General features: G+C 39.3%; 1 protein-coding gene and 1 pseudogene across 1 annotated transcript; both read left to right on the top strand.

Moving 5' to 3' along the window:
- Positions 1 to 1,373: 1,373 nt before the first annotated feature.
- LOC148740285 (uncharacterized) lies at positions 1,374 to 3,206 on the top strand. The gene has a single exon (XM_088749659.1). It carries the CDS (start codon positions 1,374 to 1,376, stop codon positions 3,204 to 3,206), a length of 1,833 nt encoding a protein of 610 aa, XP_088605785.1.
- A 5,265-nt stretch (positions 3,207 to 8,471) lies between these two features.
- LOC148740284 (uncharacterized) lies at positions 8,472 to 14,286 on the top strand (annotated as a pseudogene).
- Positions 14,287 to 18,461: the final 4,175 nt, after the last annotated feature.

Here is an 18,461-nt window from a genome sequence, read left to right as displayed (position 1 = left end):
TTAATCTTCCAAATTAGAAATGTCAGAGGGAAATTATCAGAAGTATTTCTGAAGTCAAAGTTGTTTGTTAAAAATATTCAGGAGAAAATTGATTAGATTAAGTCAGCTGTCATTTCCCAGTTAACACTAGGTCATGAGGAGTAAACAAAAGCTTGTAATTAGCCTGTATGCTGCTGTGCCCATCCAGTCAAATAAAAATCAGAGATGGGATATTCCCAAACGTAAACAATGATAGCATGATACAAATATCCTTTTCCCAACTTATTACAAGGGAGGGGAGCACTGGTATGGCAGTAGTTGTATATTTACGGGCTCCTCGCCAAAATCTTAATTATAACAAAAAATCCATACCCTTTACCACAAAATTTGACTGAAAAGACTTTTTGCTACATTTTTAAATAGACCGATACCTTAAATAACCCTCATATTTAAATAACCATACTTTTGACAACACGAGTTAAATAAACTTGATTTTTAAATAACAACTTTTTTAAATAACCCTCATATTTAAATAACCACACAAAATTATAGTAAAACTTTTTGACTCAAACCTTGAGTCAAAAAGGGGAGCACGAGGGGCTAGCCCCTTGTAGGAGACTTTGAGAGGTTTAACCTCTCGAAGTTTACCCTCTCCTATAAATCATTTAAAGAAGAATAAAAAAAATAATTAAATAAAAAAAAATTTACTTTGATAAATAAAAATGTCAGAAATGAATTCACAAACAGTGCTTCAATTGAAAGCACTCGCAAAAAATCTTGGATTGAGAGGATATTCACGTTTGAGAAAAGCGGAGCTCATTGAAATGATTGAAGAGTCAACAAATGACGATGTCAGGAGAACGTCAAAGGATGATGTCCAGAGACCCATTGATCTAATTTCTTTCGGAGGAGAGGTGTTGAAACCGATGAATGTTGTTGTTGAGGAGAGAGTGGGTGGAGCATTACTTGATGAACCAATACCTGAAAATGAGGTTGTAAACAAACAGAAAATAATATTAAAACCCACCAAATACACAAAACCTACAAAAGCAACAAAAAAGACAAAAAAGATAGACAAAACTGTTGAATGGGGAAAACAAAAGGTTGAAGATTGGGGAAAATGGTTGAAAGAGGTAGACGCACCCAATGTCGTTATCAATAACAAGATAAAAGATTTCAAAGACACAATCAACGAACTTTACAAACAAAAATGGAATTGACGTTTCAATCTTGTTGAGACCAGCACAACATTAAAAAGGTTTACAAATCACTACACTATTGAAGGAGTTGAGGGATATGAACCCATACCTTTTCTCAATATTGTAAAACCAACCATTCTCAAGTTTTTGAAAACACAGAAAAATATCAAGGTGTTGTTTGTTTTGAGGTGTAATATGTCAAAGACAAATCCCGCAGAAGATGAGGTAAAATTGGATCTTGCATATTTTTTATCACCAGTGGAGGCCATTTTTCAAGAGACCGATCGAGAAGACGTTTATCAGACATGTGTTGAAAAAATGATAGAGAGTTTGGAAACGTTTATACGAAATGGAAGCAATTGGGTTGTCGATTCGGTTGCAGGATTGGATCTGCACACGGTAGAATACAATCCTTTGAAAGGTTCTTCATATATCAAGCTGCCACCAGATATTGCAAAAAAGAATGCCATCGTTAACATGAAAAATGAAGATGATCAATGTTTTAAATGGTGTGTTACAAGAGCTTTAAACCCCGTGGGAAAGAACCATGCTGAGCGTGTCACAAAGATTTTAAAAGAGCAAGCAAAAAAGCTTGTTTGGACAGGAATTGAGTTTCCAATGGAGGTAAAAGATATTCACCGCTTTGAAAAAATGAATCCAGGTATCACCGTCAACGTTTACATGTACGATTATGAACTCAAAACCTTGAGAGTGAGCAAGTTCAAAAATAGCAATACACATATTGATCTTCTTTTCATCACTGAAGGTGAAAAAACACATTACTGTCTCATCAAATCAATGAGTCGACTCATATCAAGTCAATTGTCAAAGGCAAAAAACAAAAAGTATATCTGCAGGAGATGTCTCAATTATTTTGGAACACAAAAGCTTCTCGATATACACAGTGAACTTTGCGAAAAACATGAGGCTGTGAGAGAAAAAGTACCAGAACCCGATACTTCTATCATTTTCAAAAATTATTACAAAAAGGTAGATGTGCCGTTTGTGATTTATGCCGACTTTGAGTCGATCATAAAGCCATTGCACTCTTCTCAACCATATCCTGAAAAGTGTTACACCGAGAAGAAGCAACTGCATATTCCGGTGAGTTTTTGTTATTATATAAAATGCTCTTTTGATGACACTCATTCAAAAAAGGTTGTGTACACAGCAAAGTCTGAAGATGAAGATCTTGCACAGATATTTGTAAACATGCTTGAAAAAGAGGTAAAAGCGATACACAATGACTATCCTCCAAAAAAGATGATCTTCACAAATAATGATGTTGAAATCTTTAAAAATGCAACGTGTTGTTGGTTATGTGAAAAAGAATTCACCGAAAAAGATTACAAAGTTCGTGATCATTGTCATTATACAGGTAAATTTCGTGGTGCTGCACACAACAGTTGTAATCTTAAAAATCGACGACCAAGGTTCACTCCCGTCATTTTTCACAATTTGGCAAACTACGATGCGCATCTCTTCATCAAAAATCTCGGTGTCACAGAAGGTGACATTGATTGTATTCCCAACAACGAAGAGAAATACATCAGTTTTACCAAAAAAATTGTGGTCGACACGTTTTTCGATGAAAAGAAAAACGAAAATGTTGATGTAAAAAGAGAGTTGAGGTTTATAGATAGCTTCAAATTCATGGCTTCCAAGCTCGAAGATCTTGTCAAAAATCTCGTCAAAAAAGATAACACCTTGGAAAACACAGGAAAATACCATACCGGTGAGAAGCTTGAACTGTTGAAGAGAAAAGGTGAATTTCCTTATGAATGGTTTGATTCTTACCACAAGCTTGATGAGACTGAGCTTCCACCCAGTGAAAAATGGTTCTCTTCATTGAGTGGACATGGTATCACTGAAGAAGGCTCTTGTCATTCACATAAAGTATGGAAAACCTTTGAAATGAAAACGTTCAGAGATTACCTCAAACTTTACAATGAAAGTGATGTTCTTTTGCTGGCCGATGTGTTTGAAAAATTTCGAAAAGTTTGCAAGAAAAAAACTTCCAAAGGGTGAAAAAGCCAAAAAAGTTGAAAAAGATGATCTCTTTGACGATTTTGCTGAACTTTTTTTGTAAACTTTTTTGTGAAAAAAAAAATTTTTATCTTATCTTTTTACAAAATAAACAATGTCTTCTATGCGAACTAAAAAATTTGCAAAGGGGTATGAATATTCTTCATATGATCTCGATACTCCTCTCCAATCTGCACCGGCAAATAACAATTATCAACAGAAGAAAGGGTATAAATTTACCGTTAACACAAAAACAGCGTCAGAGGCTGTAGCTGACTGGTACAATGCATATTTTGAGATCGATTTCAACCTATGGCGCAGCCGATGCGGCCGCAATAATCAACGGTGGTTTCAGTATGATAAAAGACATCAAAGTTGATTTTGAAAAGGTGAGAGTTCTTGATTTGCCAAGAGCAAATCACGCTGCAAATATGAAAAATCTCACCGAATTTTCAAAAGAACATTCAGATCAAGTGGGACCTCCCCAATTTCACTATCTCGACACAAACACCGGAGCAATCATACAAAAGTATACAGCACTTGCTCTTGATGGGAATGCACAAAACATAGCACCAACAGACAACGCTGATTACAATGAAGGATTTGCAAAAAGAAAGACTCTTCTCACCACAGGTGCTGAAAACAACATTCATTTGCCACTAAACCGTTTCGGTTTCTTTGACTCTCTGGAAGAGCAGATACCTCCCAATGCAAAGGTTACTTTCGATGTAACTCTTGAAGAAGATAATGAGGTGCTGTTCAGATCAAATGCGGCTGCGGCAGGTAGATACATCGTGACAAAATTCCGCTTGTGGGTGCCGATGATCAATCTGAATGACGCTGGTCAAAAGTCGTATATAGATAACTTCCTCAAACCTCACACATGGACTTATCAGAGAGAGCAAATCAGTGTTTCAGGACCACTTAGACACAAAAATGGAAAATTCAATATCACAAGTGCCGTCAATAGTCCAAGACATGTCTTCGTTTGGGTTCTGAATGCTGCTAAGTTTGACGATCAAGAACAAAACATGTTTGTGTTCAACACTTATAACATCGCAAACGCGAGGTACTTTACAAAAGCACAACTTCGCGTTGAAAACGGGACAAGATATCCAGATCAGGAACTTGATCCTAGCAGTGAGCTGGCAAGAGCATGGAAATATTTTGCGAGTTATTCAAAACTTGCAAGTAACAGCTTGTTCGGTCCAGCGATCACTATGAAACAGTTTCAAGATCTCTATGGAATACTTTACTTTGATTTGACAAAACAACCACCAGAGATCATGAAAGCGGCAACACGTCTTGATTTTGAGTACAGTCTCAACAACACAACCAACGCTGATTATCACATCTATGCAATGATTCTGAATGATGAGGAAATCAGTGTTGGTGTCATGAGTGGAAAAGCACTCATCAGGAATTAATTCGATGCGAGAGGCATGCTGCCCCTCGCGCTCCCCTGCGATTCGAAGAGCTGACCTCTCGCGCTCCCCGTATTTTTTTAAAAAATTTTTATTATGTAGCGTACATAATAAAAATGACAGTTTATTATCCATACAGCGTAACTCTTTCTGATAATCAGAAAAGGAAGCTTGCTAAAGCTTTCAACGAAAAATCTGCAATAACTATACGTCTCTCACACAATGAGTTGAGTGGTTCTGACGAGATGATGTTGACGCAGACACAGATCAAAAAGATCAAAAAAGCAATAAATTCAGGAAAAGGAGTTGATTTGAAAATCAGCAAGACACAAATGACAAAAGTTGTCCAAAAAGGCGGCAGTCTCTTCTCTTCACTTCTAGCCCTTGGTACAAAACTTCTCCCGAAAGCAATGAATCTTGCCACAAAGGCTCTTCCAGGATTGGCAACGGGAGCGCTATCAAGTCTGGGCAATTTTGCTACCGATAAGATTCTTGGAGCCGGTCACCCTTCGGTCCCTTCGGTGTCGGGTGGTATGTTGATTCCAAATTCGAATATTATGAAACTTTTGCCGTATGTGGACGCTCTTTCAAAGAAGCAGAAACAAGACCTTGCAAATGCTCTTAACTCTGGTGGCAACTTGAAAATGAAGCCGACAAAAAGTCAGAGTGGAGGTTTTCTCGGAACTCTTCTCGCTTCAATCGGTGTGCCGATACTCCTGAAAGCGTTGACCGGAAGCGGTAACTCGAAAGGGAGAGGTTTACATGTTCGCGCACCGAAAAAGAGTGGCAAGGGAATGCAAAACAGGCCGTATTGGGATGAACAACCAATTTTCTTCCCACCGGGATTGGGTGAACCTGTGCCGACAATTGGAAGAGGCGGGAAAAAAAAGCAGAAAGGACAAGGTCTGTTGCTGGGCAAAGACTCCCCCTTCAACGGAGTGCCACTACTGGGGGCTCTATTGTAAAAAGACCTCCCTTCAAAAATGTTCCAATCACAAACCTCGACATTCAAAACTGGGTCGATTATCTCAAGATTCCAAACTTTGGAGGTGTGATATCCAGAGATCAAATAAAAGATTGTAAAGCGGGACACTCTTTCATTATCAATCTGAATGAATCGCATGAGTCTGGTTCACACTGGGTGGCAATGGTCTTTGGTTCTGATCTCATCTTATACTTTGACAGTTTCGGTCTTGATCCGCCGCAAGAGGTGTTGACGCTTTGCAAAAAACATCGAGTTAACTACGCATTCAACAACACACATTATCAGGCATTGACAAGCGTCTTGTGTGGTTATTATTGCCTCTTCTTCTTGAATGAAATAAGTAAAAGAATGAAACCTTCTCTTGTACGTCAAAGCTTGTACTCTATTTTTAACGATGTGACAAAACATCTGTCACACAGTGATGCTTTTTCGAACGAACGATTTATAAAAAACTATTTTCTGAATATATAATAAACAAACAAAAATATGGGATATTCTGACGGTTATCATGAAATAGATCACAGACAAGAAGGTGCAAGTAAAGAAGGACCTGAAGGACCACCGGGTCCAAAAGGAGAAAAGGGAAATACAGGACCGCAAGGATCAAAGGGAGATAAGGGAGATACAGGACCTCAAGGACCAAAGGGTGACACAGGGTCTGCTGGATCAAAGGGAGATACAGGACCACAAGGACCTGCTGGATCAAAGGGAGATAAAGGTGATAAAGGTGATAAAGGGTCACAAGGACCAAAGGGTGATGTAGGATCACAAGGTCCGCAAGGATTAAAGGGTGATACAGGGTCGCAAGGACCAAGAGGACCTGCTGGATCAAAGGGGGATAAAGGTGATAAAGGTGATAAAGGTGATACAGGATCGCAAGGACCACGTGGACCGCAAGGACCTCAAGGGCCGCAAGGACCTGCTGGTTCAGGTAGTAACATCGATCTTTCAGATTTGAAAAAGGCGATAACTTTTACAAGCACACATGGAGCTGACCGACAGGTTACGGGTCTAAGCGATCAACCGCTCAACGGTACTGCTGCTGTAAATGAAAATAAACTCAACACCGAGTTGGCAAAAAAAGCTGATTCATCAACTGTGTTGAACGGTTTGAGTGGTAAAGCAGATACATCATCCGTGTTGCTACTGGATGGCACTCAAAAGATGACGGCCAATCTCGATATGAACGGCAACGATGTTATCAATTCAAAGAGAGAGAACTATCTGGGTATGACTACTGCTCAGCAGTCTACTTATGAAAATTCAAACACACTCATCTCTCGATATGAAGCGGGCGCAATGAAAAGACATCTAAAGGGTCTACTCGATATTACCACTCTCTCCAATGCAAATCAACAATACGTTGACAACGTGAAAAAGACAGTGCCAAGCTTTCGCAACTTAAACGACAAACAAATCTTAGACGCTAGAAAACGTAAAATCGTGAATCTGCCTGATAGTTTTGCAGATAATGACGAAGCTGTGAGCAAAAAGTATGTAGATTCAACTGTTACGAATTTGTATATTATAGTTCAAAGAAAGGTAAATAAATCAGGTGATACAATGACAGGTGATCTTGCAATGGGTTCCAACAAAGTCACTTCTAGTCATACAGCCTCAGCCGACAGCGATCTTGTAAACAAAAAATTCATCGAAGATCGATTGGCTCACAACTTAACTCCAGCTCAGCTGAGTAACGACCTCTCTTACATCATGAGCAGCAACGGTCAGTTCTCTGACGAGGACGACATCTCCGGCAAACCGATCACTGACCAGGTTGTTCTGTACCCCACGAATCCCAGAACAAAACCGTTTGATTTAAGTCTCGACACTTCCAAGGGTTATTATTCATCACGTTTTGGTGTAAATATGTATTCAGCGGATAAGTCAGAATACACTGTCGTCTGTGAGCTTTGTTGGTAATCGAGTAAAGTCGATCCGAACTCTGTGACATTGACGGCAACCAGCAGTGTTGAAACAATTTCAACTCAGCGAAGCAATCGATTTGAAAATCACATCGTCGCCTTGATTCACATGACTAAATGGAGTAACGCAACACCTAATTATTTGATGTTTGACGTGGTGATCAAAAACAAATCTGGTCAGTCATACGACCAGAAACTCCCCATTTGGGTGATAGTCTATGGATCAAAGGGTTATCACAACAGCATACCGAAATCTGTTTGGACAACTTGGTACAGCTTTGTGAGTGGTGGAGTTCGTATAAATTCTGCGCTTACTCTCGCAAAACAACCGTCTGTTGCCTCTTCAGCGGTAACGAAAAAATATGTTGATGATATTCAAACATCTTTACAGACAAATATCGATTCAAAAGCGACAAAGACGGCGCTGACAAACGCAACGAAAAAGATCTGGTATCGAGGAAACTGCGCTCATAACAACGCGTCACAGGTAACATTTTACGTAAATGGAACATCAGATCATTCCACAAACGTATCACAGAGTGCTAATGCTGATTTCACAGTGAACAGTTCAGACAACACAAAACTCATAATCAACAACGCTGGTATGTATATGATTACATACATCGATGGTGTCAAGTCTAAACATTTATCACATCTCAGGTTTACTTTGAGCAATTCGTTCGTGAGCACGGCAAACGGTATATTGATGGCGCTGCCCAACACAAGAAGTGCTTGGACTAATACCGCCAATACCGTTCTATTATATTTTCAAGCGAACACATCGCTGAGCATAGCGACAGATAACAGCAATACTCAACTCGATGGACTGGATTTCAGCTATCTGATGATTTCGAAGCAGGATTAATGCGAGAGGGTAAACCCCCTCGCGCTCCCCTTTTTGATTAATTTTTATATTTTCTTGTGAAATATAAAAATGGACTGCACGTCAAAAATTGTACAAGCATCTAATCATATTGATTACACCATTGACAAAGAGACATTGTCATTGCTACAATCTTTGCATGATCGTTTTTACAGACTCGGTTTTATTATGAAGTATGTGAAGGGATTGTTCATAAAGAAAGGAATTGCACTCGATGTTGCCGGTGTGATTCTTGGTGTTGGTGCGGCTGTGCCGACATCTATCACTGTGAATCCTTTGCTAGCTTTGGTTGCACTTGTTCCAATTACGATTGTAAAAAAGTATAAGGATTTTAAAAAATATGATTTGAAAATCGAAAAACTCAACATCGCTTTGTCTGTGAACAATTCGATATTGGTACACTTGAATCATTCGATGAGAGAGAATGGAAAGTGGAGTATGAGTGATTTGGAATGGATTGAAAAATATGAATCGCTGATCAATGATTTGATACCAAACTTGGCACATGCGTCATATCACAAAAAATACAGAGATTATGTTAAAAAAAGGTTCGATATGCTAGGGTAAACCTTTATTACTCTGCGAGAGTGCTTACCCCTATTATTCTACCATCTTGCAGGTAAACCCTTGTTACTCTTCGATGGGGTCTACCATCTATTGTTACTCTTCGAGGGGGCCTACCATCTCCGTAAACCATTGTTACTCTTCGAGGGCCCACTCTCGGTATCCAGTGTGGTGGTGGCGTCTCACCTTTGATTATTTTTTCATCTTTTGTTTTCATATCAACCATTTTTATCTTTGCAAATATTTTATTTAAATATTTTTTTTAATTTATTTAAATCATTTTTTTTTTTAACACAATTTTGTGTTAAAAAGGTTCGATATGTTAGGTTAAAACCTAACCCTTTTCACTCTGCGAGGGGGTCTACCCTCTCGTACCCAGATGTAAAATTGTTGTTGTGGTGGTGATGGTGGTGGCATCTCACCTTTGATTATTTTTTCATCTTTTGTTTTCATATCATTCATTTTTATCTTTGCAAATATTTTATTTAATTATTTTTTTTTATTTATTTAAATCAATTTTTTTATTTTTTATCTTTGTAAGTTCTTTTTTTAAGCAATTCTTCATAATGACAATATCTCTTGACCATGACTTTTTATTTGTTCTATAAATTGTGATATATCAGTCATGTCAGCTATGGCAACTGTGTTATCTGTGGTATCTGTGATATCTGTGGTATCTCTTGACTCTTCAATCATTTCAATAAGCTCAGCTTTTTTCAAACGTGAATATCCTCTCAATCCAAGATTTTTTGCGAGTGCTTTCAATTGAAGCACTGTTTGTGAATTCATTTCTGACATTTTTATTTATCAAAGTAAATTTTTTTTTATTTAATTATTTTTTTTATTCTTCTTTAAATGATTTATAGGAGAGGGTAAACTTCAAGAGGTTAAACCTCTCAAAGTCTCCTACAAGGGGCTAGCCCCTCGTGCTCCCCTTTTTGACTCAAGGTTTGAGTCAAAAAGTTTTACTATAATTTTGTGTGGTTATTTAAATATGAGGGTTATTTAAAAAAGTTGTTATTTAAAAATCAAGTTTATTTAACTCGTGTTGTCAAAAGTATGGTTATTTAAATATGAGGGTTATTTAAGGTATCGGTCTATTTAAAAATGTAGCAAAAAGTCTTTTCAGTCAAATTTTGTGGTAAAGGGTATGGATTTTTTGTTATAATTAAGATTTTGGCGAGGAGCCCGTAAATATACAACTACTTATGGCTACACTAGTTGTAGTCAATAAGAAATTCTTAACTAATTTTGGCAATATACATATATTTTGCCACCTTGAAAGAAAATGGCTAAAAGTCAAATAGGAATGTTTCATAAGAATGTTCTGTAGGGATATGATGTAATATTACTGATTTGAATCATAATTATCCTTACAGTGGTAGAGTATGTGATGTGTATGTAAAGCAAAGCAAAGCTAATCTTAAAAAAAAAGAATGGAAGAAGAGTAGTTGATTATTTGCAAAAATTAATGCAATGCACATGCAAGATAGTGGTATATACTTCAGGTAAACATACATGTGCCTGTAAAAGTTTCAAAAGACTGAGTTATAAAAATATAATAATTAAAAAGTGGGTTTCATTGAAAATGCTTTCGTGTAAAACAATTAGAGCTGTTTCGGAAATTAAAGTAGCTGTTGATGGAACAGAATAACCCTTGTTTAGTGATGTTTACAACGGAAGTGGAAATCGAAAAAATTGTAAATCGTTTGCTGCGCGAAGGCTCGACAAAGATTATTATATAGGCGATTGAATGAGGGGGCTGAAAATATGCAATATTTGAGACCGTCCAACATGATCGGTTCATTTATAATTTATCTTGAATTAAGCCTTTATTGACAGCAGTTGATAGTAGATCTCTATTACACGTTCTTAAAGGCACAGAAAGTCAGAAGGGTGGAATGGCGAAAAATCAGTCTATAAAGGTAAAATTCTCAGCCAAGCGAATAATTACCAAAATGAAAAGGCACCGCAAGTGGGCGCAAAGTGAGTGTAAGAATATTTTCACAACAGAATAATTACCTGTATCGCTTCATGCTAATAACACTTAAAAATCCAACCAGTCTTCAGAATCGCCGGAAAAGTATCTTACAGAACTATTCTCCTGCTTCGTCTGGATAACTATCGCTGTTTCTGACAATTCTGAGGGCGAGGGCGACTGAAGAACCAAAATCGCGCTTCGTAACTGGACGCCAGCCTAAGTCAGCAAACAGCACACAACTCCTAACAAAATTACTCCCCTATACCGCTACTTGTTAAGACGTGGTCTTAGTATTAAAAAAAACATTCAAAGGATCAAATATAACAAACAGGGAGAAGTATCATGCATATTTTCCAACTTAAACCCACGCAAAGGGCCGATGTCTTCTTCGAACTCAGTCTTCAAACATATGGAAGCGCTTGGCAGCCTAAAGTTGATGACCACTGACCGCGCTTTCGAGCAGAGAGGCATTCTGTCTGCGCATGCACATGATTTGAGTTTCGATGAGTTTAGCCGCTGCTGCGCGCCCTCACAAACTCCCGCTCGCTTCTTCGAAACTGACACGAAGTGGTGTGCAACGGCGGTGCAAACAAAATTGTTTTTCGTTTTGCTAGCGTGTGCACTAATTTTTATGGGAAACGTGACAGAAAGTGTAAAAAGGTCGAAGCATGGGTGTATAATTTGCGGGAAAAAGTCTCAGAAAACTCCATTTCGTGGTGGACACAGGCAGTCAAACGCCGACTTGGAAGCTTGTTTTGGTTTCCTCCAGACAACATCGGGAGACATTTGTGAAGCCTGCAGAAAAGCTCTCCAACTGTACAGAAGCAAGGGGAAGACATTTCATCGCGTTAGTGTTTTCTCGCGTTTAATTTCTCTTATCTCACGTACACTTGTGATGCTGAAATAAAGATCGAACGCTGCCCCGTGGAGCCAGAACTACAGAAGTGTTATATTTTCATTGATATTGCCAAACTTAATTTGTAAACAAGTCAACGAAAATGTAAAACAAACATTTTCAGTGGGCTTGAAGAGTAGAATCCTTCTAAAATTTGGTATTTATCTTTTGTTCAAAGTATGTTCAGTCGAATCTCAACCAACCCGGACGAGTTCCGAAGAGAAAAGGACCAGTCATGTCAGTGTCGGGTTCTGAGTGTGTAACTAGTGTCTTAGCTAGTGCAGCTAATGCTAGGGAGATGGTAGTTATACCAAAGGAGACCTTTTTTAAAATGGAGGAAAATTTGAAGATTTTATCGCAAAGTAAGTAAAATCGCTTGCTTGGTCTGCCTTTGAATTCCACTTTTATCTGTAATCAGTAGTGTAATTAATTAGTTGATTGTAGACACCATCTTTAATAATAAACAAAACTGTGATGCCAGGAACCTTTTCAGTAAAGGATCAATTAAAATTTCGAGAAAAAAGGTCTTCAACACTAAATAATGTCTAAAAAATAACCCAGCTAGAAGAAACTTACAACCATAGTTGCTCACAGGGGAAGTGTAATTTTGAGCAAAAAATTAACAATTTCAAGCCTCTGAAAGTTAATAATTATTTGGCTAGATTTGCTCCCAAACTCTAATATAAAACAACCTCCTACCCCTGGCAAATGCCCCCCCCCCCCCACCACACACACAGACACTCCAAGCAAACTGTTGCTGTCCGATTCATATCACTAGCTCTCTTTGATAAGTAGCAGGGGAGTAGTGGAAATTAATCAGTCAACAGAAAGGCAGACAATTTACTTCTGGTATGCACTTTGAAGCAACCTTCCAGCCATGCATCAGTCTCCAAAGTTATAATTTCAAATAAAGAAATACTAATGGAGGCGGCTCAGTCAGATGAATTAGCTTCAAAGTAACTGATAAAACAAAGAAATAAACAAATAAATAAAGATACATTTGAATAAAAATCCCAACATGTATAATTTTACTAAACCCTAAAATGGTACAAACAAAAGTACACAATAGCAAGCTTACATACATGTACAAGCATTATTCATCCAGAGTCTATAGTTCATTGTTCAAAGAAATAAATAATAAATTGAACCAATAGTTGCAGTATTATTTTAAGGTTGACTGTGTACGGAGCTTTGTAAACTGGCTTTAGATGAACATAAGCCTAGTTTTGACCTTTTTCTCACAACAATGCTTTTCCCTTCATGAGGAATTAATGAAAACAAAGGCTACTTTTGAAAGAACCTGATTCACATAAGAAAAGCAACAGCTATCATCTGTTTCAATTCAAAGATTGATTGTACATAAAAGTAAATTTAGTTCCATGTACATGACAGGAATCTTCATCTAATGCATTACAACAAGGTCAACTCTTCACAAATATTTAACCCTTGAAAGCCATATTTTGAACATTATACTTGTCTGAGACAAGTTTTATTCTTCCATGTATTCTGTAGGATGTGACATAAAGCAAGAACTCAGCTTGGTCAAAAACAAAATATACAGCGAGTTAATTGCTAACAAGGGAATCCACATCTACCAGCCTGAAATGTTCAGAGAATTCTGCATCTCAGCAGGGGCAACAAATATTTTTGATGCCATTCTTGATGCCATTCTTGATGCAATTACATCAGCAAGGCACTCCACAGAGCGTATTAATCTCAATAAGAGAAGGGCTGGGTCAGTTATTTATAACCTTTGCTACTGTTTGAGTCAGGCATGCAATGCACTTCAAACTGACCATGCCCGTTACCTTAGGATTTGTAATCTAAATCAATAAGGTATGGACACACAGCACATTATGGGTCTCTCTTGTGCAAGAAGGACAGTGAACACCACTGCTAAATTGTTGTCTGAAAATCATTGCAAGTCATTCAAACATTTCATTCAAGATGCCATTGAAAACAAGTGGCTTTTAGTCCTGATCATAGATGATTTCACCTCAATTCACACCAAACGAAGACCAAAGAGAGATAAGGCATCTGAAACAAAGTCAATGTGTACAATAGTCGTTAAAGCTTTTAAGAACATACCTGCTGTAAGTGTGCTGCAGGCCGGTATCATGCATGATGTAAATGGCATCAGTATAAACACATGCCTACAAATTATAACATCTGCATCATCTATGCAAAACATGAGCAGTTCATATGCTTCTGTAATACCAAACTGGATTACCGAGGCTTTTTTCAACCCAGAACTTCAACGCCAGTGACTCAACACCCATCAGTATTCGGAAAATGACAATGTGAAAACAATGAGAAAAATGGATGACTTACACCTTGTTGACTTTGTGGAGTTACAACTTAAGTCCAAAGAGGACTTTAATACAGCATATAACATAGCACTTAGTGCTGGTTTAATACAGGTTTAATACAGGTTTAATACAGGTTTAATACAGCATATAACATAGCACTTAGTGCTGGTTCGGGTGATTATGCAAAACAGTTCATTATTTTTCAGCCTGGTGATTGGCCATGTCAATTTTTCTGCTGCCAAATAATAGATCAGTGTGTGAAGAAGTTTATCAGTGTTTCAACATGTAGGAGGCGATTGAGAGTGTAGAAGTGTATTTATTTTAATCACCAAATAAGGTAATGCCCAAATACGGCAAGTAGCACATGGCGTGTCACACAACATCGTAACATCTCCCTTTCTTTGTCAAACAAAGCTGAACATGGCCATAAACTAAATTTCAAAAAAATAAATAATAGAAATGCAAAACGAACTTAACCCGACACAACGAGGAAACGAAGTAAAAAAAATTCAAAAGGTTCACTGAAACTAATGTCTCTGTACAGTCCTAAGCCTAAGTTGCACTTTAAGATCCACAGACCTAAGTTGAGTAGTCACTTAGCCTAGCGGGAGGTTTTATTATTCTGGTCCTTGTTCTCTTGACTGCTGGTGATATTGGCTTGGGTCCAGGGACCATCGCTGGCGGTGAGCTGTGCTTTGAAGGCTGACTTGTGTTGAGATCAACTACCTTAGATGAGGGAGTCGGCGCAGCTGGTTTCTCAGCTGGTTTTAGGAAAGCACGGTTTCGACGGACCAGGTGGTTGTTATCTTCCGTCTTCACTACATAGGACCTGTCGGAGAGTTTCTCAACACAGGTACCTCTCTTCCATACGTCGTTCTTCTGTAGAGGGGCCACCCTGACGTCCTGTCCTATTTCAATTTCGGGTAAGGGACGGGAGGAACGATCATGATAGAACTTGGCTCTCTGTCTTTTTAGCCGGAGTAGTTGATCCACATTTCCTGGTACTTTCGGGTACAGGAGGTTAGTGGCAGTTGGAAGTAGAGTTCTTGTGCGTCGGGACATAAGTCTCTGTACTGGACTTGAACCTATTGACTCTGTAGGGGTATTTCTTTGATCAAGCAGTGCTAGCCAGGGGTCTTTGTGGTCCTTAAGGGCTTTTTTTAGTAAAGACTTGGTCACTTTCACGGCTGCTTCTACCTTACCATTCGACTTGTGATGGTGTGGCGAAGAGGAAACATGGACAACTTCCCAACTGTGTGCGAACTGCCTGAATTCCTGACTTGTAAATTGGGAACCGTTGTCAGTGATCAAAGTGTCTGGTATCCCATGTCTGCTAAACTGCTCTTTTAGAAACTCAACCACAGCACTTGATGTGTTCTCTTGCAACATCTTCACTTCGATAAAATCCGAATAGAAGTCTACGAGGACTATGTAATCTTTTCCATTAAGCTTGAACTGATCCGCCGCAACTCTACTCCAAGGGCGGTCCGGAATCTGATGACTTTGCATTGGTTCTTTTGGATTTTGGGATTGCCATTCACTGCAGATGGAACACTGTGAGACTTGGTCACGTACATCTCCAGTCATGTTTGGCCAAAACACGGAGTCTCTTGCTTTGCGAAGGCAGGCTTCTATGCCCAAGTGACTTGAATGTATCTTGGACATAACTTCAGGCCGCAAGACACGTGGAATTATTACTCTTGAACCCTTGAAGAGAACTCCATTGTGTATTGACAGCTCATCACGATAGTTCCAATATTCTCTGATGTTAACAGGTGCTTGATCTTTCTGAGCTGGCCAGCCACTGAGAATGGTGGTCTTTAGAACTTGCAAAGACTCATCCTGTCCAGTGCAGCGCTGTAGCTGTTCCAGTCGTTCAGGGGATATCTTCAAGGCTTGCATCGGGTTACTTTTCTCCAAATCCACTGAAAACACTTGAAAGGTATCTTCGGGCACTGTGTTTTCATGTTGTGCTGCTCTTGACAAGTGATCTGCTAGTAACATCTGACTCCCAGGTTTGTAGCTGACTGCCAGATTGTATTTCTGTAGTCGTAACAACATTCTCTGTAGACGGCACGGTGCTGCGAGCAGAGACTTCTTGAAGATGGACTCAAGGGGTTTATGATCCGTTTCTATGTAAATCTTCTCTCTGCGAGCCAGATACTGATTGAACCTCTCACATCCAAACACAATTGCAAGGCACTCTTTTTCGATGGTGGCATATCTTTGCTCTGTCTTAGAGAGAGTTCTGGATGCAAACGCTACGGGCTGTCCATTTTGTAGGAGAACTGCTCCTAAGCCTTTGTCACTGGCATCTGTCTGAATAGTTGCCTCTTCTTCTTCATTGTAAAATTTCAGAACTGGGTGCTGGATGACTAGCTGCTGTATGGTGGTGAAAGCTTTATCATGTTGTCTGGCCCATGTAAACTTGGCTGGACTGATGGTAAGTTCTCTCAAAGGTGCAGACACATCCGAGAGTTTGGGTAAGAATTTAGACAAATAATTGACAAAACCAAGTAGGGTCTGAACTTCACTCGTGGATGTTGGCTTTGGCATGTTCTTTATGGCTGTGACCTTGTCTGGATCAGGTTTTAGTCCCTCTTTAGAGATTACATGACCCATAAATTTGACCTCGGCTTTTCTCAGCTTGACTTTGGACTTGTTAAGCTTTAGGCTTATTCGTCTTGCTCGCTCCATTAGGCGTGCGACATTTCGATCATGATCAATTTGAGCTTCTGCATCTGTTGCTCCGTATCCTACCACCAGGATATCATCTCTGATCACTTTGACTCCATGAAGATCAGCTAGACATTCTTGAAGTTTGCTTTCAAATATTTCAGGAGCAGGACTTATCCCAAAGGGCATTCTGAGGAAACGGTATCTTCCAAGAGGCGTCCAAAAAGTTGTTAATTTACTGCTTTCCTCATCTAAGCTCACTTGGTAAAAACCATCTTTTGCGTCAAAGGAGCTAAAGACTCTAGCTTTACTTAGATCAGGCAAAAGTTCCTCTAAGGTTGGCATTTGGAACTTTGGACGCTGTATAGCCTTGTTTAAATCTTTGGGATCTAGACAGATTCGGATCTTATTCGGTTTAGCTACTACCACCATGCTACTTATCCACTCTGAGGGTTCCTCAGCTTTCTTAATGATCCCTTTTTCCTGAAGCTCGGCAATCTTCTTCTTCACATCTTTTCGAAGGGCTACCGGAACACGACGAGGAGAATGCTGTACCGGTGTAACATTCTTGTCAACCACTATTTTTGCATTTCCAATGTGTCCCAGGCCAGTGAATACGTCCTGATACTTGCTAAACAGGCCTTCTTCTGACAGCGGCTTCTCTGCACTGTTAACTTGGTGCACTGTCTGGGTGAGGGAAGAATTGAGCTTGATGAGTTGCAACTTCTCACAGGTTTCGGCTGACAGCAGAGGTCTACACTTGCCTTGAACCACTTGAAACTTGAGTGTCTGCCTGGTACTATGGTGCTTCACATACAAGTCACATTCCCCGATAGGCTTCAGTGTTGACCCCCCAAATAGCCTGAGCTTGACCGTTGACCTTTCAACTGGAGGATCTCCTAGCTGGGTTATGGCTGACAGGTCATCTAGGCAGAGTACATTGCATGTGGCTCCAGTGTCCAGTTGACATGTGATTGATGTGGTGAAGTCATCTTTTGGAGATTTGAAGAACTGTATTTCTGTAAACCATTGTCTGGCCTTCGTATCAACTAGCGATATAGTTTCCAAGGTTAGGCACATTTCGTCGTCACTTGACGTTTCAATATCTTCCAACTGATTTACTTTCTTCCTTGCGAGACACACTGACGCGAAGTGGCCTTTTTTGTTACAGTTGCTGCATGTTTTTCCGGACGCCGGACACTCCGTTCTCTTTACATGACGTTCTGGGCGACCACAATATTTGCATTTGAAACCAGGGCGTTCTTCTACGCCCGAATTCTTCGGTTTATCATCGGATTTCTGTTGTTTCTCTGGAGCTTTCTTGAAGTGACGTCTTCTTGGAACCTTCTTTCTGTCAACAAGCTTCTTAACCTCCTCGGCTTTGTCCTCTGTGTTCTGAATTTTCTTCATTTGCTGCGCGGCTACTTCGCTCGTAGTGCACATTTGGATGGCTTTTTTAAGATCCAGATTCTTTTCTCTCAATAATCGTACTTTGTCACCATTATTCTTCAGTCCTATGACTAGCCTGTCCCTGATAAGATCGTCAGTCAGCTCTCCGTATTCGCAGGATGCGGCTAACTTTCGCAGTCTTGTTACATAACTTTGAGTTGACTCGT

The sequence above is a fragment of the Stylophora pistillata genome, chromosome 2 (assembly GCF_964205215.1).
Source record: "Stylophora pistillata chromosome 2, jaStyPist1.2, whole genome shotgun sequence".
NCBI classification, from domain to species: Eukaryota; Metazoa; Cnidaria; class Anthozoa; order Scleractinia; family Pocilloporidae; genus Stylophora; species Stylophora pistillata.
This window is presented reverse-complemented; position numbering and strand designations above follow the sequence as displayed.

Coding starts and splice junctions, on each gene's coding strand:
- LOC148740285 (XM_088749659.1), top strand. CDS start 1,374: ATGTCAAAGACAAATCCCGCAGAAGATGAGGTAAAATTGGATCTTGCA.